The sequence below is a fragment of the Pipra filicauda genome, unplaced genomic scaffold (genome assembly GCF_003945595.2).
Source record: "Pipra filicauda isolate LSUMZ 115617 unplaced genomic scaffold, ASM394559v2 scaffold156_size1729456_pilon, whole genome shotgun sequence".
In the NCBI taxonomy this organism is placed as follows: domain Eukaryota; kingdom Metazoa; phylum Chordata; class Aves; order Passeriformes; family Pipridae; genus Pipra; species Pipra filicauda.
The window spans coordinates 213886-239733 of record NW_024104062.1 but is presented as its reverse complement, the minus strand read 5'-3'; the positions used below and the strand labels follow the sequence as shown (position 1 = coordinate 239733).

Genomic DNA, 25848 nt, shown 5'->3' with positions numbered 1-25848 from the left:
ACGTGTTGGGCAGCTCTGTTCCTCATCAAATGTCCTACATGAAACCCTTCTATGAGTTTGGAGATCGCCTCTGGGCAAAGTCTCTTCTCACTGTTCTCTTTTCCCTTTATGTGCTCTACTGTAGCATCTCTGCACTAGTGTCTCAAACTGATAAGCAACCTACAAGCCCTTGGGAGATTCAAAGAGTCAAAGAGTGAGTGAAGCGAAAGACTTGCTCTTTTTAAAAATTTTCACTTAAGCCACAGCAAAGAGTGGAAAGTTCCCAGCCTAAATCGCATTTAATAAATGGTTTACCCAGTCTTATTACAGGGAAGCATGTAGGAAAAAGCAAATGAAAATAATTTTCCCTATCAACTACCATTTGCTAATGAACTACCTAACCTCTTTTTTTAAAAAGCATATTGTAGTGATGACTGAAGTTTTCTGTGTGTTTTGGAAAAACAGAGGTGAGCTGAAAAATCATACTACTATAGTATTTTTTTGTCAAAATCAAATAAGTGGTATTTCAAAAACCATCTGGGATAGATAAGCTGATTTTCTGCTGGAATAAAGTGATTTTCAACTTACAGTTTCAACTACTTGGTTAATACTTATGTCATCTTATTCACCACTGGAGGGAAAAAGGAACCCCAGGTGGTTCAGGACTTACCAGCTTGTAGCCAAATTTGTTCAAGAATTGTCCACAGTTGCATAGGTCCCTGCTTCATTGTGCTGCTCTGCATAGTTATTTCAGACATGGCCTGTTCCAGTCTCGATGCAGCAAGGGAAGAGGCTCGTTGTGACCCTACGGACCAACAAAACAAGAACAAAAAGGATATTTCTTTGACTCAATAAGGCAGCAGGTCCGATCCTTCACACAATATAATAAGAGCTCTACTGAATTCTGGCATGACCAACTGGAGAACTATATTTTATAAAAGGTTAATTTACTGAAAAAACCCTGCTAAATTACCCAAGGGTTGCAGCTCAAATAAGCAAATTAAGAGACAGACAGTAATTTTATAAAGGTCTGCTTAGCATTCATTAAGGAAGCAACCATATTTTGCTCATTTGGGAAGCAGAAGTCTACCATCAAATATTTCCCACAAATACCTTTTAACAATCCATTTTATAAGCACAGTCACCATACAATTCCAAAATGTGCCCCACTAATGTAAAAACTTAGTACAGCATTACAAGGTAGTTTAGCTCCATTCACACAGCACAAACATTTCAAGGGACATCAATATTGTTCTACTGATTTAGAGGCAATGTGGTTTTTCATTTAACCTTAGGGGGCAGAGAGTTCAGAGCTTTGACTACATTAACCTTTAGTATGCACTGTAACATTTACGCAAGAATAAAGTATTTGGCACCCACATCTCTGGGACAAAACATCACATCAAAAGCTACTCCCAGAAGGAGTGCATGGGCGGAGACCATGTTCTCCAGTACAGCAAGTGGGATTATCCTGGTGGACTGATCTCTTACAGGGGTACCAAGAGGATGATAGCAAAATAAGAAGTTACAAAATGAGATTTCAGAGTTGACTTTGTAAAGCTTTGAGAAATAAATATTTTAATATACATAGATTTAATGTGACTTAAGGTTGATAAGCTCTTCTCTGGAGAGTTGCTGTGACTGAAACACTTGTGCTAATTAGCATTACTCTTGAATCAATCCTTACACGTTGACCTCACAGACCACAAGATCACAGAGTTCAAATCCCTCTTTCACTCACTGCAGCCACCCTGAGGGAGCAGCAAAGCCCAGAAACAGGTACTCGGGGAAGCTGAGATGGCTCTGGGCAAGGAAAGGGAGAGAAGGGCAAAAAACCTGTCACAGGGCCTATGCATTAAATGCTCTCTCTGAGAGAGACAGTAGCTTTTTCCCACTGAAGTGTGCTGAAGAGGGGGTTGCCAAACCACACCTCCTGACCAGCAGACTGATACATCACCCCGGGCCAGGGTGCTGGCAGGCACAGCAGTGTGGCCTCCCAGCCATGGTCTCCTGGCCATCGCCACTCTGGATGCTGAGCAGGGACCCAGCCTCCTGCCAGGCATGACGGGAGGCACTTTTTCACCTCATGCTCCTGTGCCAAGACACCTTTGCATTGCGAGGCAGGACATGGCTGCAGCTTCTACCAAACCTGCAGCAAGAGTGTCATGGCTTGGGAGAGACCACAAGCCCAAAACTGCTCCAGGAAATACTTGTCCCATTATCTCACCGCTAACTAATGTCATTCATTTTAAACAGGAGAACGTCAAAACAGTCCCCAAGCAAGGGCAGGACACTCCCACAGCAGGAGAACGTCAAAACAGTCCCGCAAGCAAGGGCAGGACACTCCCACAGCTCCCTTGGAAAATGCAAATGTGCTCTTCCTAGCTGCATTTCTAAAATTCCTACATATTTTCAAAGACATTCCTTTACTAATGCTCCTCCTGATCTAATGTTCCGAGAGATGACAGTGCAGTAATGTAGCAATTACGACTTCACCAGTAGGGTAAAAGCCACTCAGCTTTGCAGGGAGAATTCATTATATTTAACAGTTTATTTAACAGATCCATCTTCAGCCTGTTCCATTGCACGAGATTCCTCCCCCTGCCCTGCCCGCTTAGTCTTCTCCCTCATCCCTACCCCCACCTGGGAGAAATTCCACCAAAATTCCCAAAAAATTCAAGTCAGACTACAGCTGTTTGACACAGGGAAAACTACCATTTACTCCCAGCCATCCAAAAACACAGACAGCTTCTCTGAAGTGCAGAGACAAGAAAATGGACACATGAACAAGCTAGTGATGTTATTAGGAGGACTTTGAAATTAGGGCAGACTTCTTGCCTTCTAGATTGGCAAACATGGAAAAAATTACATGTGCTTTGAGGATTGTGCTGTCAGCCTAACCAGATTCTTATATTAGCACTCCTGATAATGTTAGCATGCTTTGAAAGCAACTTTCACAATTATATTTTTCTGCCAAGACTGCCCTCTTCCAGAGAGGCTTTCTAGAGCTGTGTTTCTTGCAAGCACCCATACATGATGCTGGGCTCTTTGCATGGGGTGGGCATATGGGTTGGTGCTTTATTCACATCCTCCCAGAGCTCAGGGAAATCCTCTTTTCCTTGCAAGTCAATCCAAGAAAACTATTTCACTGTAAGGCACCTTTATGCATTTTGAAGAGGTTCACACACTGCCTAAGTAGATCCACTTAGGATGACTAAAGCATCCTTCCCTCACAAAGCAGGCTTTACAGGAATATCACAGTGAGCTAATTGCACACAAAGGAACACAAGTTAGCTGCTCTTTTTCTTCTTTTCATTAGCCCAGTAGTTGCTAAGAGGGAAATTTGACATTGAGACTGATCTTGCCCCGTGCAGTGGGCTTCTGCACAACCATAAAAATAAGAACACAAGTTACTCAGAGATTTACAGCAGAGGCTCTTTGCATTTAACAGCCTTTGGCATTCCAGTCCTTTAATCTTTACTTTCTTTTCCTTCTCTTCCAGCCTACATGAGAAAGCAAACCACACTAGGCAGAGACCATCCCATCTCTTCCCTTCCCATCCCTGCCGGGCCTCAGACACAGATATGCTCTTTGTTCTAGACACATAAACACCAGATGAAAAGGCTCTGTCCATCATAGTCCATACGTCCACTTTTGCCACTGCTGTTCTTGCCCATCACTACTGGGCTGCTCCTAATTTGGTCCTCTGTCTGACCAAATAAACTCTTTAAGAGAAGGTTTTAGCCAGCCTGGCCCTTCTGGACTGAAAGGGGCTCAGCCACAGCTCTGAATCTCAGGCAAGCAATATGGTGACCCTGAAGGTGGGCTGATGGCTACTGGACCCACAAAAGAATATCCCCCTAACACACACCTCTTCCTGAGAGATGAGGTCAGCATGTATTGCACTGGCATGACTCTGACCTCAGGGTAGTTGCTTTTAATCAAGCAAGATTAAAAAAAAACACAAACATCTGAATGTCTCATTCTTCCTAAAGAAATGTAGATCTTTATAGGCTAAAAAAACCTCCCCACAGAACCTGTCTCACAGAATTGTAATGTCATGCCTCAAAATACATGCAAATGTTGGCATAAGAAGACATCACATCAATTTGTTATTTTAGTGCAGTCTCTTTCTCTATTTAACAGCTCCACTAGACAGAATATAAACTTCACATTTTACAATAAAGCCCTTCACACATTTGGGAAATAACTCATAAAAATAACAAAACTGATTTTGTGGTGATGAGCTCTGCATATAAGCCATACAAAATCTATCCAAATAATTTAAAAGCACTGTTCCACTGTTATAAGACCGAAAAGATCAAGTTTAATATTTTGCATCTATGAAAAAACTGCTATCAAAATAGAAATGTACCTCAGTAGATTTACTAGGCTTATAAGAAACACAGAATTCCCTAGCCTAAATCACTTCAGGCAATAGCATTATAAGATAAGACTAAATCAGAAAAAGAATGAAACGGCAAGGCAGCTGACTGATATCAGTGAATTTAGTTAGAAACATTGCTTCAGCTAAGAGAAGATGAAGAAAATAAAGTGGAATTAATCTTTCTAGCAGCAAACCTAAAGTTCTGGCACAAGAAATAATCTCATTGTGGTCTAATTGAGGGAGAGGCCAATGTCAAGCCCAGCCACAGCAACCCCCTGCCCCCTTCAGTGATGAGTCCAGAGATCAAAGAGTGCCTGTGCATTACAGCAATACTGCTGCATGCTCCCAGGGGATTTCACGATGGAGACCAGTGCCTGTTCCAGAATGATGCAAAAATATCAGACCTCCTCCCTCTTTCAAAACAGCCAGACACAGTCACAGCTCTGGGGAAGCACAAGGGTGAGAGAGGCTAGAGCTGTACCCTCCAATCTCACCCCCTACTGTCTTCAAAGAGGCTCCCAACCAGGACAGCAGCCTCAGCTGCCTCTTTTCTGCAGATGGAGAACAGCAGCATCCAAAGCCTGCAGAGCAGGGAGTCACAGACCCCTTTTGAAACCAGGCAGTGCCAGCCCTGCACTAAGGTGGGTGGTGTAATTTCAGTAGGAGCTCCATCCTTATGTCCATTGGGGGGGCAACCATGTTAGCATGGAAACATGGATTCTCAAAGTAGAGGAGGAATACATTTCTTGGCTAAAACCAAACTGCATTCAGTGCAAATCACTTAAGGTGTGTGAAAAGCTGCTTTAAAGCTTGTACTGTACATTAATTTGCTCTTCCTGGCAGGCAGCACCATGGCATGCAGCATTTTCTGCTGAACTACAACTGCTCTGTTGCAGGCTGGCTGCTAGAACTGGGCTAAGAGAAGGCTGGAACAGATCCCCAACCCAAGTGCTTTTTGAGGAGGGCACTATATAAGAGCCTAAACATGCCTGAGCTTTGCTGTGACCCTGAAGAAGATGCTGCAGGTCTGCAGCAGAAGAGTGAGCAGGAGTCAGGTCTTTGAAGGGTGATACACCAGCACATCAAAATATTACAGGCTCTACTGGTGACATTTTGGTCTCAAAATCTCAAACCATGCTGTAAGTGGATGCTGCCCAAACCTGGCCACACTTTCTACAAACAATTACAAAGCAAGGCAAGGGATCTCCAAAAGCACATGGGATCCACACCCAGAACACCTTTTACACACCGTTAAGCTCCAAGCTAGAGTTGAAGACATAGGGATAAGTCCAGGCTCAACCTGGGCTCACAGTCTAGACACCACAAACCACTCAATGCTTTAGCAGCAGAGTGAGAACTGGATGAATAATAAAAGTACTGTAGCAAATATTATTTTTGGGGTTTTATTACTTTCATAGTAATCCCTAGTGGCTGATGGATTCTGCAAACTACCTACAGTGTTTTTCAAACTATTTTCACATATTCACTGAAAATGAGAGTTCATTTTATCACCCAGCATCAGAGATGATAGGATATATTTCACAAATCTTCAGAATTATCTTCAAGTGACAACTATCCTAAATGGTTTTGTATTACCAGGAAGTTTTCATGATATATCCACTCTCTTTTCCTGTTTATTTTTAATATGCCAAACAGCAGATACTTATTTAGTGTATCCTCTTCATCCATCTGTGTTGAATTTGGTCTGTTCTCTTCAATTTAGCCAAAGACTTTAGAACACTGCCATATAAACAATGAGGAAAAGGGTCTATATAAAATACAAAGAGTCATCTCAGCAAAGAGTAAGAAAAGAGAAATGGAATTTAAAAAATTACATAAATATGTGTGCATAGAAGCAGTAAGATAACAATGTCATAAATATAGACCCTAAGGGTTTAACACCACAAACAAGAGAACAGACATGCTGAATAATATTTTGATGTTTGAATGCTCAAAACCTGACCTTGCAATGCTTTTTAACCATTAGTGGGTGTAAATGGGAATTAAGCACACATTATTTAATAAAAGCCATGTACTTAACACATATGAACTTGTCATCCATCTCAGCCATATATGCTGAGCATGTGATTTCAATTTTATGAATTCCTGGTGTTCACGATTTAAGACACAGACAAACCCTAATTCCCCAGCCCCAAAGCATGTGACTTGGTTATGTGGGGTTTTTTTTAAATCAAGCTTTTATATTCTTCTTTTTCAATTTCTGAGTTTGAGGTTTGCTTTTTTTTTTGCAAGTGTTTCTTCTACATTCACAAGGATAGAAATTTGCTTTCCTAAAAAACCCTTCAAGTTTAAAGTCAAGTTTCTCACATAATCATCTGATTTTGAGAATCAGGGTTTCAAAGGAAGCACCAAATATCACGAGACCTATAATAAAAATCACAAGTCGGCAGCAATCTCTGAAAGCTTCCTTTCCCCTTCTGCCAAGATTAGCTTTGATGCCTCAGTTATTTTCATCTGACTATATCTGTTACTGTGAATATGTATTTACCATATAATAAAACATCACAAGGCTTATGCAGAAATCCCAAAGCAAATCACCATTTAATAGGAATTGACACTTTCATTCAGCTTTCCAAAACCAACAATAGCAGCTGGCTTGATCAGGACATCTAAAAAGGATTAAATGGGGGGGGGGCAGGAGGAAAATAAGGACTGAATTAGACAGTTCTTGTAAAAGTGTAGTGAACTCCCATCGAATACTTTTCATGCTTGACTTAGAGAGTTTTGTAATAGAAAGCAGAAACTCATCTCTGTTTTATGCCTGGGGAAGCCAAGGTACAGGCAAACCACAGTGGCTTCTGCAGCAGAGCTGGCCATGGAGACAGATTTGGACCTCCTGACCAGCAGTCCAACATGAATATGCACAGCCCCGCCACCTTTGCCAAACAAAATAAAACATTCATCTCTCACAAATGCATGTGTTTAGCACAGGAAAGCACAAATCTTGCTTCCTCACCAGAATCGGTATCATGAGCATCTGGGAGAGTGAGATGCAGTCCGTTATGCCTTTTGATCACCGGTGTTTCGGTCACACTACTGCATTTCTCAGAGCCACTGTAAAGAAACAAAACTGTGTTACCTGGCCATCTCTCAGTGAAGAACACCTCCTCAAAGTAGGCAATAGTCTAGTTGCCACTAGAACTGAAAAACCAAGGTTACCAGTTGCATGAAATCAGCTTCTTGAATGTATTAACGCCCCCCCTCCCCCATCTGCCAATGGACAGGAAGCTCAGAGACACAGTGACCAGCAAGGGCTCCAGGGCATGTGCTGGTATATAGTTTATTTGGCTGTTGGAAGTCTTTGCAAACCACAAGGAACATGTTGGCAGCTAGAAGCCAGATCAGAGGAGGCCCACCATGAAACCCTCTTTCAGCAAGAATCACCATCCCTTGGACTTGTCTGCAGAGTAATTTGTTCACAGGTCTCCTATGCTAATCTTTTTGAAACAGACCAATTACCAGCTTCCACCTGGGTGCTAATTTCTTCATTTTTTCATTTCAAAGGGCTTATTTTCTCCTTTTCCACGTTTGTTCTGTTCAAAAAGAGGAGGAAGATAAAAGCTACCACACAGCACTGCTTTATGAAAGGGTGAATATCTGGTCTGCTCTTCTACAAGACTTCTGTCCTCATAGGAGAGGCCTTCCAAAGGGAAACTCGAAAAAAAAAAAAAAAGTCATGTGCCTTCCTGTGACCATATAGTCTGCCATCCCCCAAGGATCAGTGGTGATGATACCTCCTCTCATCATCTATTAAGGGACAAAATATCAGAAGGAGAAGTGACTGCCCTGGCTACTTTTTCTGGCACACTTCCAAGCCTGCAGCTCAGCCTTTGGACAATATTCCTTCCAGGAAACAAGCTGTCAGAGAGTCATGATTACTGTGGATGCCCCCGTCTTTCAGTCTGATCAGTCCTTTGGTAGGGATTGCACAGAATTCCCTTGAATTTGCATTAATCTAGCAGAAGAATTAGCTTGGGACTGCTATTTGGTGTTAAACACGATTAGTCTGTTACCACAGAAAACAATAGCAAAAGATAAACCAAATCTTGTCCTTCGCAGTTAACAATCTGGGAAGCCACTGAAAGCCACTTAGTGTCATTTATCATAGCAGAAATCATATTTACAATACCTAATTAACCTTTTATTTGGGCTTTGGGATCAAACATAATGGTTCCTGTTAATGAACCCTGAATTCTTGGGCTTTTGACTGCACCAAACTACGTCCCTGAATGGGCCTCCCTGTCTTCCATACTTGTTTCCACACTGACACCTCATTTGAGACTATCATGTGGTGACAGATAGAAGGAAAAATTAAATTCTCTGTCCTGTGCCTCAGCCTTGCCTAGCCAGGATTTACCCAAGTGTAAGTGTCCTGACTGGGAGCTGCTGGTGGAACTATAGGGGCAACTCAGTCTTACTGGTGCATTGCGTATGCAGGAACAAGGCAGCTGCACTTCCAAATATTACTGCCATGAGGTGAGCACTGCTTCGATGCAGCAGCCATCACCACAGGATCATTGTTTAGGCACATGCTGAAGCACTGGCTTATACGCTGTACTCCTACTCCAAGGACCAGTGAGGAGATTGGAAAATCCCAGGCTGAGAACCAAGTGGAATGCATTGTGCAAAATAGCCACTCCCAACAGCTTAATCTGTTATCCTGGAGAAGGGCTGAAAATTAACTACTCCTTAACAGCTCCAGTAAAAGGCCTTCAGCCAAGAAAGCCTTTCCATGCACCATGGAAGGGACAGTAGCCAGATGATTTGCCTTCTGCATACAGCACTGGAAAGGCTGACAAGCAGGACATTTTGCCACTTTACTGCCCATGTTTTTGAAAGGTAGTTGAGACAGTGGTCAAAATGGTGACAAAAGTACTGAAGGGAACACTTGATTGTGAGAGACTGCAGAGGCACAAGTTTGTCAGAGAGAAGACAAAAGGAGAATTGAGCATGGGATATGAATAGCTGCCTAGGGGTAAAATATTGGGCCCTGAAAGACTCTTCAGTCTGTCAGTCACAGTGAGACTGCAAAGCCAGGAAGCTTAGGCCAGACAAATGCAACTAAATGTAACTAAAACGCCATTTAGTGTGTAGGCAGTTATCTACTAATTAAACTAGTAAAGAGTACTGGGTGCAACAGCTCTCATCTTTCTGTAAATGCAAGCTTTTTTTTTTTCCCAAGAGGCCCTAAAGAATGCTGAGTCCAAGTCTCACTGATAAGAATTCCCCTTAAGTTCCTTTGCAAGCCCTACCCAGAATACTTTACATATTTGTTAGCTGATAGTGCTGTAATTTGCTTAATATAGGAGCCTTCCTGTGTCACTAAATCCAGTCTAGAACCACAGGTACCAAGTTCATTCTTGTTACCTTTCAATTAGTACCTCCCAATAGAAAATACTTTATGATGTATTTTTTGAGAAATTAAAAAAAAAAAAAAAAGCCCTTCTGGGAATAGAGGTGAAATACACACTGGGGTTCCTAAAAGCAAAAGCAATTTGTTTTGTTTAGGTTTCCATGGCTAAAGCTTATTGAAAGCCCCTAAAGTTATCACATCTTGGGTTTATAAGTATAACTGCCAAAGCACAGCCTGGGATCCAAATGCAGTCCAAATGGCTGAACTATTTATTTGTCTGTTTTCCAACATACTCTCTACAGTCCCAGGCTTGCAGCCCCGCCCTTGCAAGAGTACATCTTCCTCAGTAATAATTGTTTAGCATGGACTTGATCAGCTTCACAAGGACTACTCATGTGTATGAAGATTATTTGTGTGAGAGGTACGTGATTGAATCCTTAGCTAAAGAGACTAAGGCCTAAGGAAATCAATGATTCCAGTCTGTAAGAGACCATTTCTCTGCTGCTATGCAAATATCTTGATTTTTGTGTTTGGTTTGCTTCTCATTAGCTAAACCAACAAGAATTACTGATAATCCCTCAAGGACAACTTGTACATAGACATACATCATTCTGTACATATATTTCTGCTGTTTATAAGGCTTATGTAAATACATACAGAGATCGAGGAACAACACAAGCTACCTCAGCCTGCTGTCATGACTGTTGCCATCAAGCATGCTGTCCTTCTCATCAAACTCCTCTATGGACATTATTGGTGAAAGATAAGTACAGTCTTGGTGTAACATTCCCAAGACAGTTGTACAGTGATACCTTGACTAGGACAATATCCAAAGGGTGTGGGAAGGAAGAAAACCCTAGTAAGTATCTTTCACACTTTCTAAACTTTACCTTTTGGTGGGGCAGCAGATAAAAGGAAAGAAACTAACAGGGAAGGCAGCACTGTTTAAACGCAGATTTACTAGGACAAGGGAAGGGAGAAAGATGCTACATTCTCCACTTCCTTCCTTGCCCAGTTAGTACCAGGCTGTGCAACTAGCATGCGACTACAGCATATGATAGAGTTTGGCAACGTGCCTTTCCTCGGCTTACTCACTTCGGGACTGTCACCCCCACACATTCCTGGTGCCAACTACTGCAGACTGTGAACAATAGCTGATGAATGCTCAGCACTCCTGAAGAAAAAAAAAATCTGCCCTCTATTCTGGACATCCAAATATGGATAGAGATGTTTAGACATTTGGATCAGAAACTATTGGTTCAAACTGCTTCTTCAATAATAAAATACTGAGGTCTTGTTTTTGTTGGTTTTTTCTTTTTTTTTTTTTTTTTTAAAATAATAGCTATTAAAATCTTGCCTTTCTTTATCATAGCTAGAAATATTACTTATGTTTCAAACAGTAGTGTTTATTACTCTTTTTTCCAAAAAAACTTAAGTATCTAGAAAATTAAAGAAGATAACTGCATCCCCAGTAACAAATCTGAACTTCCTACAGTGGAGAAAGCCTACCTGTGCTGTGAAACATTATATACCATCTGCCACATCTGCAACATACGTCTGCATGTGATCAGAGCCTCTTCAGGTCCTTTATGTATCCATTCCAGTTTTACTTTGGTGAAGAGTAAGCTGCAAGATGAAAAAGAATAACTCCTGTTTTATTGGCATCTCATAAATGTAAAGAATCAGTATCACTCTAGTGAGACCTTAGCAGGTGGCATTTTTACTTCCTTTGTATGTGCAGCAACAAAAGAAAACATCAGAGCACAAAACATTTCATTTGGCTCAACTTTAGATTTCCCACAAGGAGATGAGCGGATTAACAATATTCCTCAGCTGCAGTCAAATTTGCGTCACAAAGCCGACAGGACAGTGTTAAAAGCAATGCATTGCAAAGCTAGCAAGGTGAAACATACACTGAATCTCACTTTATTTTAGACAGTATTGAAAACAGAACAAAAAGTAATTGCTATAATACATATGCCAGGCTGTTTTCTTAGTCTGGCATCTTCTTATAGTACTGGCTTACATAATAAATTTCAGGCGAAAAACCCAGCACACTTAATATACACAGATAATTATGTAATGCCTCACAAGAAGGAAATGCTTTTTCTTAACCCCAGCTGGCAATCATTTCATGCCCCTAGGCAAGACAGCTGATAGCCTTGTACATTCTTGTTCTAGGTAGTGTAACTGGTGCTACTATTCTTATACCTAGAGACGGCATACTTGCACAGACCACTGGAATTCAGCAGAATTGGGTCACGCAGAGGTTAGAAGACAGATTTGGCAATGACACAACCTACCACTTGCTGCTAGCGTGGATTTTAACACCATCCTTGACAACACTCATTCTATTTTAATTGCCAAGATGATATGATTTATTTCTTATTTGCTAATGCAAACTTACTTCTCACCTTTAAATTTTTCTAGAAAGTCCAATATCAACGCATTTTTAATGCACTCAATCCGGCTAGCGATTAGGCCACTGAATGCACATATGTGTACACACATGCCCGCAACAACAGCAGAATGTTAAAAATCCTAAAATCAGTTTTGCGAATGTGACCTGCAGGCTCCTGAGGAATCCAAACAACTTCAGAAAGAGACAACAGCAACTGCATATAGGATGTTAGAGAAGACTTTGTAGTTGAGTAAGAGATCCTTCACTTGGAATAATTAGAAATCTGCAGCCAAGACACTGTGGTGTATTATCTACAGTAACGTGCTAATGCCGCAGTCCCATTTGGCACTAATAAACATCAGGTTGGGGATTTGGGTTTTAGTGCATTTTTGGGGTGGGAGGGCAGGGGGGACTGCTATACAGGGATGTCTGTAAGTGAACTGGGCTCATAAGAACAACGCTTGTTCCAATGCAACAGAATACAGAATCAGTCAGTTCAGTGCAAGAAATATATATCACAGTAGAAAGATGGGAGGCTATGCCCTGGAGTATACTGGTATTATAAAAGATAGCTTCATGAACATGAAGTTCCTGAGCAACAATGCAGTTTTCTGTCAAGAACCCCCAGCATTCATATATGGAAGCACAATCAAGTAGGAGCTGGAAGATGTGGTTATTACTGATCACAGCATCAGCAAGACACAACAATCCTGTTTCTAGTTCTTGCTTTTTAACTCTAGAAGATGACTGAAAATGGGATGAGGGTAAGAAAAAGGTTATGCGAGTGATCTGAGGGCTAGAAAAACATATTTCATCAGAGGCTTAAGAAGATCAGTTTATTCGGTTTAACCAAGAAGCAGCAAAGAAATTATTTTGCCTCAGCCTACAAACACCTACATGGAGAAGCATCTCATTGTGAGTCCTGGATCTAAAAGAAAAGCTACCAGAAAATCTAAGAATTCACTGGAAGCTGAAACTAGTCAAATGGAAATGAATAAGTAAATGCATTCGCATAACTATTAAGGAAAATAATCTTTGCAGTAACTACATGTGTGCACAGTAAATTCTGTAGTCATTAAAGCCTTTTCAGCAAGACAGGATAACATCTGGAAAGCAATGGCACTGTACAAACAGAAGCTGTGGGTTTGATGCATAGGCTTGTGAGTAAGTTTCTTTGGGTTGCTCTGTGCAGAGGGGTAAGACTGCATTATCACCTTCCTTCTGGAAATTATGCTATTAAAAATATTCTTCTAGTCCTAGAAACAAGCACATAAAAAAATCTAGGCTATTTTAATCATAGAGAATAATTTTTCAAACCACTACAAACTTGCAAAATGAAAGACCTTCTGAAACACTGTACAACCCTCCTTCCAGCAGAAGAACGGTGGTTAAGGAGATTGTGGTCTAGAGACCAGTCGTATTACATTCCTGAATAACACCATGCTTTTGAACACAGTAACACACTACTCAATATTCATTACATAGAAGAATCTATTGACAGTCAAACTCCTGTACTGGAGGGTTATATTAAGGATTCTTTCTCCCTTTCACATTAGTAGGGACATAGATGGCTTGTTATCAGCAAGCAATTACAATCACCACATAGTATATTTAAACATTGCAGTTAAACATTAAAAAGATGAACCAGTACTTCATTACTCTACTGTTTACTGCTTACAGTGAATATATGTCAACTACTTTAGATGAAGGTGCAATCTTCTATCTCAGTAGAGAGAACAATTAGTGAAACAGGAAAAAAAAAGCAACTCTCACAAAAACATAATGAAGCCTCAGCACAATACTACCACCAGTCATAACGCATGGGCGCACTACAAGATCTTGGAGATACCATGAGCTGTTAGCTGTTGTGGTAATTCACCTTAGGAATAGCATTATCCACGTTACTGTGTAGCAATATAATGAACCAAACCAAAAGGCAAATGGGAAGAATGTAAGTGGCAAAAGGAATCAAACCATACCAACGGCAGCAGTAAACAGTGCAATTAAACATGACAACTAAAAGGTGGAAATACAATGAGGATATTAGGCTGCATGTGCTATATTCTGTCATTCTTTCTCAGTTACTAATAAGCTTTATAACAGTGAAACCAGACAAACAAATACATAGAGAAAACACTGAAGTAGTATCACTTATCTTAAGCTTGTAATTTTATTACTGAGACAGCACTCTTGCTACACATAAATCTAACGAGTATTGTGTCCTATCAGTGTCTGTGCACAATTTCATGGACATAAATAAAAATTATTTATGCACAGATCTCATTATATTTTCTTAATACCATTGTACATTTGTATGATGCTTGTAGTACTAAGCAGCATAGACTCTTAAAAAGATTCAACATATAAAAATAGCCCCAAGATTATCAATACAGTTATTGATAATTCTGTTAATCTCTGAATATGAAAACAAATTTGGGATAAAGCAAGCATATACATTGCTACTACATAAGCAGAAGAAAACAGAGCAAAAAATCCACGAATCAATCTTGTAACATGTGCGATTTCAGGGACAGTAACAATGGAAAATAACTATTACTTATTCTTGATAACAGACTCTAAGCTCCTTATCAGAAGAGAGTTTTTTTATAGGGTATGTGGACAGTATGCAAAGGCTTTTATTCCCTGATGTAATGTCAAGCTACTGCCACAAGCAAACACACACATCTATCACAGTAACATTAACTCTAGCAAATTAAAATCTGTAAAAATTTGCTGATATCTGAAGCTCTGAAAATGCAAAATTAGGTTTCCCAAGTATCAAAATTTCAATAGTATAAATAACAATATGACTACAATATGACACGAGACCAGAACACTGGAAGGCTACTTCGGTTGGTTTCAGAAGGCATTCAACATTTGTCTTCATAAAGGCTGATTTCAGCCACCTACCTAGCACTTCCAAGAGTCTTCTAATCCTACATGGCTCAGTGCTGAGCCTTTAAGTTCTTTGATACTTCCCATGAAGAAAAGAGGCAGTTCCTTTCTATCACTGACAATCTAATTACTGAGGTTTAATAGCTAATACTTATTATCAGAAGATTTCGCATGTGCATATGGTATACTATAAATGCTTATGAGCACATCTGTGGAAGTCATAAGTTGCTATGTATAGCAATAACTGATTGACGACTTTATGGATGCTCTAGGACTCTATTAAGATTTATTAATCAGTTAATTATTGTGACTTTTAAAAGCTGCTTTAAAATGGAGTTTTTAGTCTCAAATGTAGCCCTTGAACCACACATTTACACAGCATCACAACGGGATCTCTGTGTTATCATCTGACAAGCAATAAATAATGCCAGTACTATAACAAACAATAACACCTTCCACTCATTTCAAGGTTGAGAGATTAAATTAGGACTAATGAGTATTATGTAGTCATTTATCTATATATTTTGCGATTCACTGTCTGCTTATAACCCCTCCAGTTCTTCAGAGTTTGTGAGCAGCTGCTCAAAGATCTACATGTCTTCAAGCTTTACCAGATCAGTGGTGTCATTCCCCAAAGTCTTTCATTATTTACACAGATTTGTCTACCTACACACACAGCTGCTGGGTTATTTTGGATTCCTAATACAAAGGAAAGAAAACAAATCACCAAAACCTGTAGCAGTATATCTCAATTCATGGAGACAATTGTGTGCATTAGCATGAAGATACTGACCTTCGGCAACTAATACGTGTACTTTGTTTCATTCTTTTTTAAATGACAGGATGCATGTGGTTGTTTGTACAGACATTTGCCCGGAGAGAGAAACCAGAATGCTTGTGACTGTTACGAGAACAGCAAATACACTTTATCGAGTGACTGATGGGGTGTGGAGCAGCATGCAAGTGCTACTGGACAGCAGCGACCAGCTCACCCTACTACCTCTCTGAACCCCAGATAAATATTCCACACCAGCTCCACTAAAAAGCAGGGGACTGCCACAACCCGGATGGGTAGATGGCCCAAGTCTGCCCCCTGAGGAACTGCAAGGCATGGATTCAAACCCCCAACACTTCAATCACTGAACTCTTGAATTGGTTTCTTCTCCTTTAAGGTAATGGATGCAGAAGGAGGATACAGGACATAAACTAATCTAACAGAACTGGAAAGAGGATGTAGCAGACAAGAAGAATGATCAAAGTTTTGGAATGCTTTTGATATATGGAGACAGTAAATAGACTTCTCAGCCTGAAAAAGAGGCTGAGAGAAGAGATGACATTTATAAAATCATTAACAGCACGAAGAAGATCAGGAAGGCAAAGCAAATCTGTGCTGTTTCAATGAAAGAAGGAATATCCAATAAAGCAATCAAGCAGTAGATTTAAAATGAGCAAATAAAGTGCTTTTTCATACAACACAAAAGTAAAGTGCAAAACCCATTGCTACAGGATGTTCTGGAGCAGAAACATAAATAGGTTCAAAAAGAGATTAGATAAATTCACAGATGACAGGGCCATCAGGGGCATTAAAGACAACCTAATGCAACTTCTGGCTCCAAAAGCTCTGAGCCACTCTGCTGACAGAAGCGGGATGATATATGAGGGGTAGGATCATCCTACTGCCACATTTCTACATGCTTTTCCCTGTGCACTCAGCACATGCCCTGCTGAAGCCAGACAAGCCCTTAGTTTGATCAAGAATGGCCACTCTTACATTTTGATACAGCAGAAACACAATTGCAGCCCCTGTTCTTTTTATAATCCAGATTGTCCGGTCTTGTTTTATCTGCCAGTATGAGAGAACAGTGTATGTGGAACTGTAGTATCTTCACAGAAAAATCAGTTGCTCAGTTTATCAGCTGCTGAGTTTAGCTTCAGTGATGAGTCACCTATACAAGTCAACTAGATAATGTATACTCTTTCACTGTAACCATTGTGGTTTCATTAACCTTCCCACAACACTTACTAAAGCCCTAGTCATGTCATCAATAAGAAAAAAAGTAGGCAAAATTGTAAAGCTGCTTTTAATCTCCTGGGTTTTTTTGTTGATAAAATCAACATCAAAGTTGCTGTCTTCTCAAATAACTCTGTGCTTCTTGCAGTCTCCTGACATTTAAGGGTACATTCTCTAGTTAAATTAATGCCAGCAACTCTGACTGCAACCTCCTTTTATAACTTCTGCCATGTTATCTATCACTTTCCCTACAAAAATAAATTGATTATATACTTCTACAGGCATACTGTCCTATTTTTTTTGGCTCCCTGTCCATTTAACCCCCAAATATGAACAAAAAATCAAACCAAGAAATCTGTCAGCATGCCCAAAGAACTGCTGGCTTCATCTTCCCAGCCCAGCAAATCTAGCAGACTCAGAGCTGACATCTACCTTAAAAGAACGCCATGCTTAGAGCCCCAGTCTTGCATGACAATTAGCCATTCAGCTAATGTTTCTCCACGAACTGCAACAGCAGGGGGTGAAAACAGCCTCCGGAGTGGTGGATTCTAGTCTATTTAAAAGTTTACATGATGAAGGCAACTTGCTAGGCTTAGCCTCATGACACAAGGCATCTAGAAGGTTCTCGTTCATAGAGAAGGAAAGAAACAGAAGAAGAGATGATCAGAAAAGCCAAGATTGCAGCCCAACCTGTCCAAGACTGCACAGCAAAGCCAAAGGAGCAGCAGCATGGTTCCAGTTTTGAGTGTTTTTTCTTGGACAGTCTCCTCCTGCGAGCTGCAGCTTGCACCTGAAGGGAGAAGGGCCTCCTGTCAGTCAGCTGACGGTCCTGTCCATGGACTACATTTATCTCTGCACAGACCCAGATGTCACTTCCCAAGACAAACATGTCTGCAGCCAGTCCAGCAACCTCATGCACTTATTTCAGCATTCAGGTCCATCAGATTCACTTGTGATACAGAGGGCAAATATGAATCTATGAATATTTATGTGGTCCATCTAGAAAGTGACCCTTACATCAGAAGGAGGTCTTGTAACAAATCTCCTTTATCTGCTAAACCCAGGCTGGTTGTCACTTGAAGGAAATAATAGTCTGCTGAAAGAAAAAGCAAGCTTATTTCCTGGGAAAAAAAAAAAACCAACCACAAAACCAAAACCAAAAACCAAGCACTGAAAAGTCCTCTTTATCTTCACCTGTCTTCAGAATTAAGCCATATGTAGTTATACCCAAGAACACAAGGCACAAAAAAGAGTGATCAGAATTATTGTCTCCTTTCCTTTTGGTTAAGTCATTAATTTTCAATGCCAGACGTGGAATTTTGCTTTTTGTTAAGAATATAGGAATCAGGCAAATCATAAGCAGAGCTGATAAAAACCCTTGCCTCATCCTGTGTTACATAGGATCCTTTGGGTGATACACCTGAGAAGACTTTTTTATCTTCCTCTCACCCTGATAAGGAACCGCCAACAAAATAATTTTGTACCATCATAAATCACATGTATTTCAGTCCATAACTTGTCTGAATAAAGACAAAATTAATTTTCACAATTACAAGTTTTACAGCAAAACCTAGAAAATAAAAGTTTCTGGTTTTGCTATGAAGAGTGTTTACATCAGCTTTTTCCATGTAATATAAAAATATATCTCCTCTGTAAGGACAGTGTATTAGACTTTCAACACTTCAGATGTTAAACTGAGGTTTAATCTGCAAGTGCCCCCACACGTTGTTTTGTGAATTTTTTCTTCTCTGACTGCAACTACATGCAGTACTCCCCATTGTGCTAGACACTGTATGATCACACTTGAAAATCAGGGCCAGGTCTCAGGTATTCAAGGCTAGGAGCTTAGAAGTCCAACACCTATTTAATTTCAATCATCAATTCAGCTGGAGTTCAATGCACAGCTTCCCCATCCATCAGGTCCAAACTCTGGCACTTTCTCGGGTGACTCTGTGGTGCAGTATCTCATTTGTAGGTGGAAACAGACACCTGCATGACAATGTGCAAATGTCAGTGCAACCTCAGAGGTGTACTGGAAACCATGGTCCCCTGTATATCACCCCTGGGGGCAGCATGGCCAATATCCTATAGCTTGGGCTGGGGACCTGGGAGAGCCATGCTCCATTTCTTGTTCTCTCGCATGGCTTCTTGGCCAGTGTCGGGCAAGTTGATTTAGGTCCCTGTGCCTCAACTCTTCTAACTGCAGAGCAGATAACGGGAATGACCTTTGCAAAGCATTTGGAGAACTAGGTTCCTCATAATCACCTTCCCCGTATCCTTTACGTTTCATCTCTTAATACTGGTGCTCTCAACTTCAGAGCTATTTGGGGATAGGAAGGAAAGCACGTTGAGTTCCTCTGTAACTGACATCACTTTTAAAATACTTTCTCATCAGCTGGGCCAGATTCTTCAGAATTTGATCAGATGTGCTCCGAAATAAATCCAGTCAGCCCTGATTAAATAGGAATTCATTTGGAAGGGCAGAGCTGAGAACTATCACGCTGCCACAACCACTGGAATAACTCTTGATTTACAGAAACGGAAAAGGAAACCAGGTCTAGGGTCTCTAATTGCTGAGTTGAGATCCTGCCAGACAAGAAAAGAGCATTAACAGTACTAAGTTGAAATTCTTAACATGCTGCCAATGCTTCCTATCCCCAAAGACTGCAGAACTGGATGCTTCACTTACAAACTTTGTATTTTTCGTAAAAGCTTCTACTATGTGCAGTTTAGGCAGCTTTTAGTGGAAAGGACTCTGGCTAATGAAGCAACGCTCAACATTAACTCCAAGTCACCTCAGTCTGCAACCAAGAACGCACCTTCTGTTTGGGAAGTTATATCAGAATCCTGATTCACCTATTTAAAACAGAGTGAAATACCTTCTAATTAACCTAGTGTCAAGGTAATAAAAAGTGACAGCATACTCATATTATTGATGTATAAATTATGCAACAAAATACACTAAAGCAGAACCCCATATAAGATTAATAAAACATTTCTACCCAACTTGACACATTTATGAAATCTTGCATGTTACTGATACTTGGAGCCAACAGTCTGAAAGTGCATCATGCTGTATTAGTAAATTAGAACCACACAAAATTTGACTTTGCTATAAAAATAACAGGTGTAAATTAAGATCTTTTCCAAACTGCATTATGCAATGTTGTTAAACACACCTCACTCTTTCTATGATTTTATTTTGGGGTAATGTAATTTATGTCACTTTGGCACTACTCCAGTAAAGCACTTATAAAAGGTCTTCATCTTTTAAGCATATGAGTAGTCTGGTTGAAATCAACAAGAAATCAATTATTCCTCTCCTTAAGACTAAGCGTGTGCTTATGGACCTTGGTAGATCCAGCTCTTCATAAGGAGAAGAATTTATGAGTTTCTCTTCTAACTGCTTAACTTTGCAGAGGATGAGGTGTTAACGTGAGTAACACAAGGAGGGTCAGCATCTGCCCTTATTTAGAGCTCGCTGTCTCAGGAGAGGTGAAAAATCAATCTGTCAAACACCACCGGATTTCACTACAGGGTACAGGTTCTGGGGCACGTGAGGGCATGTTTTAACTTACGTTCTGGATAAGACAACCCACCATATGACAGTTTAGAGGCAGTACTTTTTAGAAGATGAGCTTGTTTAGTAAGATATGGAGGAGCAGGTTTCTACGCCAGCTTGAAAAAATACAGGGACAGACGTGCTTAAAAGGTGAAAATTACAGAAGACAGACAAAAGCTTCTTCATTTCTGAAAAAAACAAACAACAACAAACCCAACAAAAACCCAAACAAACAAAACCACAATATCTAGAATAGATCTGTGTTGTGTTGAGTAGACAGAAAACTGCTGGCTTCACCAAAGAAAATCCCAGAGAAATAAATGGCTATATTGCTACCAGCAGGAATCATATTTGTCTAAGCCTGCAAAGCAAAACCATGATGTAATTGTAGCCTATGTCAGCACCAGTGCCAGTTGAACACAGCTAGTGCAGTAACCACAGCATGGAGACAACAGGAGCGTGACCTTTTAACGCAGAGGCAGCGATCAGCGTTACAGACCTGGGTCTGTGATTCAACAGACAGATGTGCTGAAGCTTGCACTACTGCAGTTTCATTCAATCCTTCACCAACATGTATTCATGGTAGTGCTGGGTTGCTTTTTCACCACAGGTAGTGTTTTGGAGATGCACTTAATTTTCTTATTAAGTTCCTTTGTAGTTCCTTTTGATCCTGTACAAAGCTAATTGCAGAGTCAGGACTTGTAGCCTCTAATCCCTGTCAGGTTTGAGACCATGCAGACTGGCCTTAGCAACAATGGCACTTCTTGTCATGTTGTTGCCCTCCCACACCGTACAGGTTCCCCATGGATGTCAGGCCAGCTGACTGAACTGATAAGGTGATAGCTCTTTTTAACCATTACTCTGAGTTAAAAACTCAGGATATAACAGTGAACAGCTCTATATGATTCCTGCCCTTTTCTTCCTAACAATTTCCTAACTATATACATCAACCCAAGGACACTGCCAACCTAGAGAACCCAGTTCCACAGCTTGTATCCTTGACTACTACTCCAGTGTAAGGTTTTCCTAGCAGAAAGCTGTATATTAGATGTGAAGCTTCATTCCTTAGCCTTGCTGTAAATTTGAACTTCACTGATGCATGTATGACTCCAGCAGGTACATCTTACATTGTACGGGTAAGCTCAGTCACTGCTTATGAGTAATAATCAGCAGCCTCTCAAACTGTCAGAAATAAGTAACAAATTTCATTAAGAACTGCCAGCAAAAAATAAACGCCTTGAGAGAAAGGTGAGAAATATATGCATGGTAAAAAAAAACCCTGAAAAAACCAAAACAAAAGGAAAAAGAGAATCTCTGGCAAATTGAACCTAAAATCAGATTAATGGATTATTTTTCTGCAATATCGGTTACACCCCAATGTGACAGATCTTCTAGATGTGCTGACAAAAGATGACACAATATTATACATCCAAAGCACTGCATGTGTGATTAAAGAAAATCCTCTGAGAAAACATGCATAGTAATTGCATTTTAAACATTCAAAAATAGCAATATTTGGCCTTCTTTCAATAATAGTCTGAAAACACATCTTAATGTAAAACTGCAAAAACAATTTAAATGCTGGCTGGAATTAAACAAGCTTGACTGCTGAAAAATAGGTCTCATTTATACAGCAGTGCAGGTGACAAGATTACTGGGTTTTTTGCTTACTTTTGGGTTCTTCACCCACAGAAGGTGGGTTTTTTTTGGTTTTTTTTTGTTTGTTTGTTTGTTTGTTTGTTTTTGTGTGCGTGTGTGGTTGTGGGGGTTTTTGTTTTTGTTTTGGGGTTTTTTTGGTGTGTATGTGTGCTCCTTTTTTTTTTTTTGTTTGGTTTTGGGTTTTTTTGTTTCGTTGGTTGGGTTTTTCTTTTTTGAGACACAGTCCAGCACTTAGCAACCACTGACCTTTACAAATTTTTACACAACAGTGCTTTATAAAACCAAACTCTGTTCCAAAATTTAGAGCTAGCAGCTGTAATGAAACAGGTAAAAGGAACTAAACATTCAGGGTCAGACAGAAAGCTGAAGGCAATCAGCTCTGCTCAAGTGAAATGAATGGATTTTTGTCTTCTTAAACTAGCTGAGGATCTGGCACTCAAGCTTCAAGTCAGAAAAGCTCAGGCAACTTCAACTCCCTAAAAATGAGCATGCATCAGATAAACACAGAAATGAAGTGCAGAGTCAGTGCAGTTTGATCAGCTTGTATCAGCTGACTCCCTACCCCCTTAAATAAACAACTCATTTGCTCAATTCGAACTTTCCATACTTCCAGAAGGATTCTGCAAATTAAAAAAAGAAAGGAACAGAAGCAATGATGCGTAGCAAGCCTCAGCTTTTCACAGGAAAAAGCTTTATACTCTCTCCTTTGTGGAGAGAACCCCATGTGGAAATGCTCGGCTTCTGCAAGGCTGCCAGCGTCAATCATGGAGCAGCCCTGCAGCAGAGCAGCAAGGCACCCGAGGTCATACTCTGCACCTCTACATCTCAGCCAAGAAGAGGGACAGAAGGAGGCCGGGCTGAACTCATTCACACCTGCTCCTGCCGACAGAACACAATGAAATCTCCACGTTTGTCCTGTTTCATGTATTCTTTTAATTCAGTACAGAACTCTTTGCAGAGTAAGAGATCAGAGCACACTAGGATAAATCAGAGGAGTCTATTTATAATCTCTGCCTTCTGATAAGTTAGCAGCATGTACCAGTTTTTCCTTGAAGTAAGTCTGAATGGGAGAAACAGATATCAACCTGGAAGCATATCAACCAGATCAAACAGATATCAACCTGGTAAACTGCTCAGTTTACCACTTACCATGCTTTGCATTTATGTATGCCTTTTTCTTCTTAAAAGGCCATGGTGCAAGCCCACTGGAGTTCAGATCTCAAAATCTAAGTTTTATTTCCTTTCTAAGCCAGTATGTCCAAAACACAGGTATGGTGTTCCTCTCCATTGCCACCACATTGAGGGCAGTGTATTTGCATTATTATGTCCACACCTCTCCTTAGGTACCGTACTGAAAGAATATCCAAAGCCACTGTGCAGAACTTCGTACTCCAAGGCAAGTAAAAGTGCTCAGGCTCTATGCTGACCTGATTGGTAGTTTTGCCTCCGGAAAGCTTAACAGAGCCTGTCATTATGTATGTGATGTATCCTACCATAATTAATTCCCTCAGGGAATGACATCCAGAGGAAGCATGGTTCAAATACACAGCACACACCTGAAATCTGACATTTTGAAACAGACTCCCAACACCAGGATGCATGCGTGGAAGAGCTGATATTTTTATTTTCCTTGACTGTAGATACATAGCATAAACTAAATGCTGTCATAAAGAAACTGGCTCAGAAACTCTTGAAACACACAGATAAAAATCAGTGTTCTTTGCTCTTGAACAGATTTGATTTAATTCATTAGAAATCCAGAAGGTGTTTAAAATTACCATGTGCCATTTAATATATGACGAAGTAATAGCTTCCTTCAGCCTTAGTGGAAAAGATTCAGAGCTGCAATCTTTTTTCAAATAATTACCCTGTTCATCAGTCTTCAGTATGACTCCGAGCAGAAGAGAAATGGAAAGACTGGCTATGAAAGCCTCAGTATATAGACACACCAATCTGAATGGCAATGAGAGCACTTTGCAGGTGTTTGTCAAGTCACAGGCCAGAATTAGGTTAAAATTGGAACTGCTGCAAAGGAAGAGTAAGAGCATGTGAAAGTATAAAGTCCATCAGCCATACAAAAGGGTCTTTGAAGACAAATGTATGAAGGTTGGGTAGAGATGCTGACTGAATGAGGCAGCTTCTCAAAGTTACAGCAGTGAATTAATGCTTTCACACACATAATTTGTGGTTTTGACTCAGTCATGAGTTGCTCTGTGTGGTTACCCAGGAAATGAACCTGTAGAGAAGAGAAAGTTAGTGGCTGACACAAAGAGCTGGGACAGCTTGGTGCTACCCTGCCTCAGCAGGCACGTACAAGTATCTCGCTTGTGCAATTCCAGGACAGTGCAACTATATCCTTACTCAAGATAACTGTAGTGTTCCCTACCCAGGGGTCAAGGTAATCCTGCATCAGCTTGCACGAATGATTCTCTCCAACGGAAATGGCAACATAAAATCCAACATGCTGACTAAATAGTACTGCGAATTACATCCTTGAGGTCAATTCCTGTACAGAGTATTCAGTCAATAAACTTCGTGGGCATCTTTTTCCTGGAGGCCCTAGAGACTTTAGTTAAAGCAGAGACATGTGAGCTGCAGTACAGTTTTAGCATGAATAAGACAGAGAAGGAATTAATGTGGAGACACATCAGCTTTGTTGGAAGCTGACAGATTCCTAATGCATCAGATTTGTGATTGCTTATGGCATGACTGATTCCTCCCCCCCGCATGTTTTATTTCCACTTTGTTCCTTATTTATAATGACGTTCTACAATAGCTATATTTGGCAGATTTGATATAGATACAGGCCTTTCTATTAAATTTTCCCCAATCCCTTTCTCCTCCCATTCTACGTCAAGATCGCCGCTCTATCTGTCAGGTCCCTCCAGGTACAAATTTATTTTTCAGGTAATACCTGCCATTCAGTCAGCCTCAATGCAGATTTTTTCATGTGATTCCAGCTACCCAAACAGTTCGCTTCTCCACTGAAAACTAAATAAAAATGTAATGTGCTTGATTCACTCAAATCTGCTGAAGTCTGCTTCAGTAAACCCTGCAGATCTACATACTTCAGACTGTCATCTCTTCTGAGCAGCCTGCTGTTTCCAATGGATACAAATTCTGGTATTTATATTCAGGAATACAACCAATGGACAACTGAAGCCTCAGGTACAAAAATACTACTGTTGCAAAGCCATGGCATCACAAACACCATAGTGCATAAATACCCAAGTCCATAAAAACTACCATGAGACACTAAGCAGTAGAACACATCATCTACTTGGTTCGCTCTGTAATACAATTCTATAGAAGTTAACCCAGCAAAGACCACGTTGGGAAATGACTTAATCCACTGAAACATTTCACCTCCATGTAAGCCGTGTGTTCCCTCTTGTTAAACCAGCTAACCACACTGATAGGGTAGCCTGGTGTGGCTTGGTACAGCTCTGCACCACTGCAAACTGCTTCATCCCAACTGAAGGCACCACGTTTCACTGTGGGCAACATCTGCAGCAGCACAGAGGCCCTGTTTGGCTATATTAGCCCTCCCTGATTGAACTACACCACTGTGAGACTCCCC

General features: G+C 40.5%; 1 protein-coding gene across 7 annotated transcripts in view; it reads right to left on the bottom strand.

Moving 5' to 3' along the window:
- TTC7A (tetratricopeptide repeat domain 7A) overlaps positions 1-25848 on the bottom strand; it is a 175907-nt gene that overhangs the window by 50545 nt on the left and 99514 nt on the right. For all 7 annotated transcript variants that reach the window (XM_039379115.1, XM_027748906.2, XM_039379114.1 and 4 more), the window contains 3 exons: positions 11250-11366; positions 7344-7441; positions 650-784 (listed from right to left, as the gene is read on the bottom strand). In XM_039379115.1, the coding sequence (XP_039235049.1) occupies positions 650-784; positions 7344-7441; positions 11250-11366 (350 nt within the window). The remainder of the gene's footprint in view (positions 1-649; positions 785-7343; positions 7442-11249; positions 11367-25848) is intronic.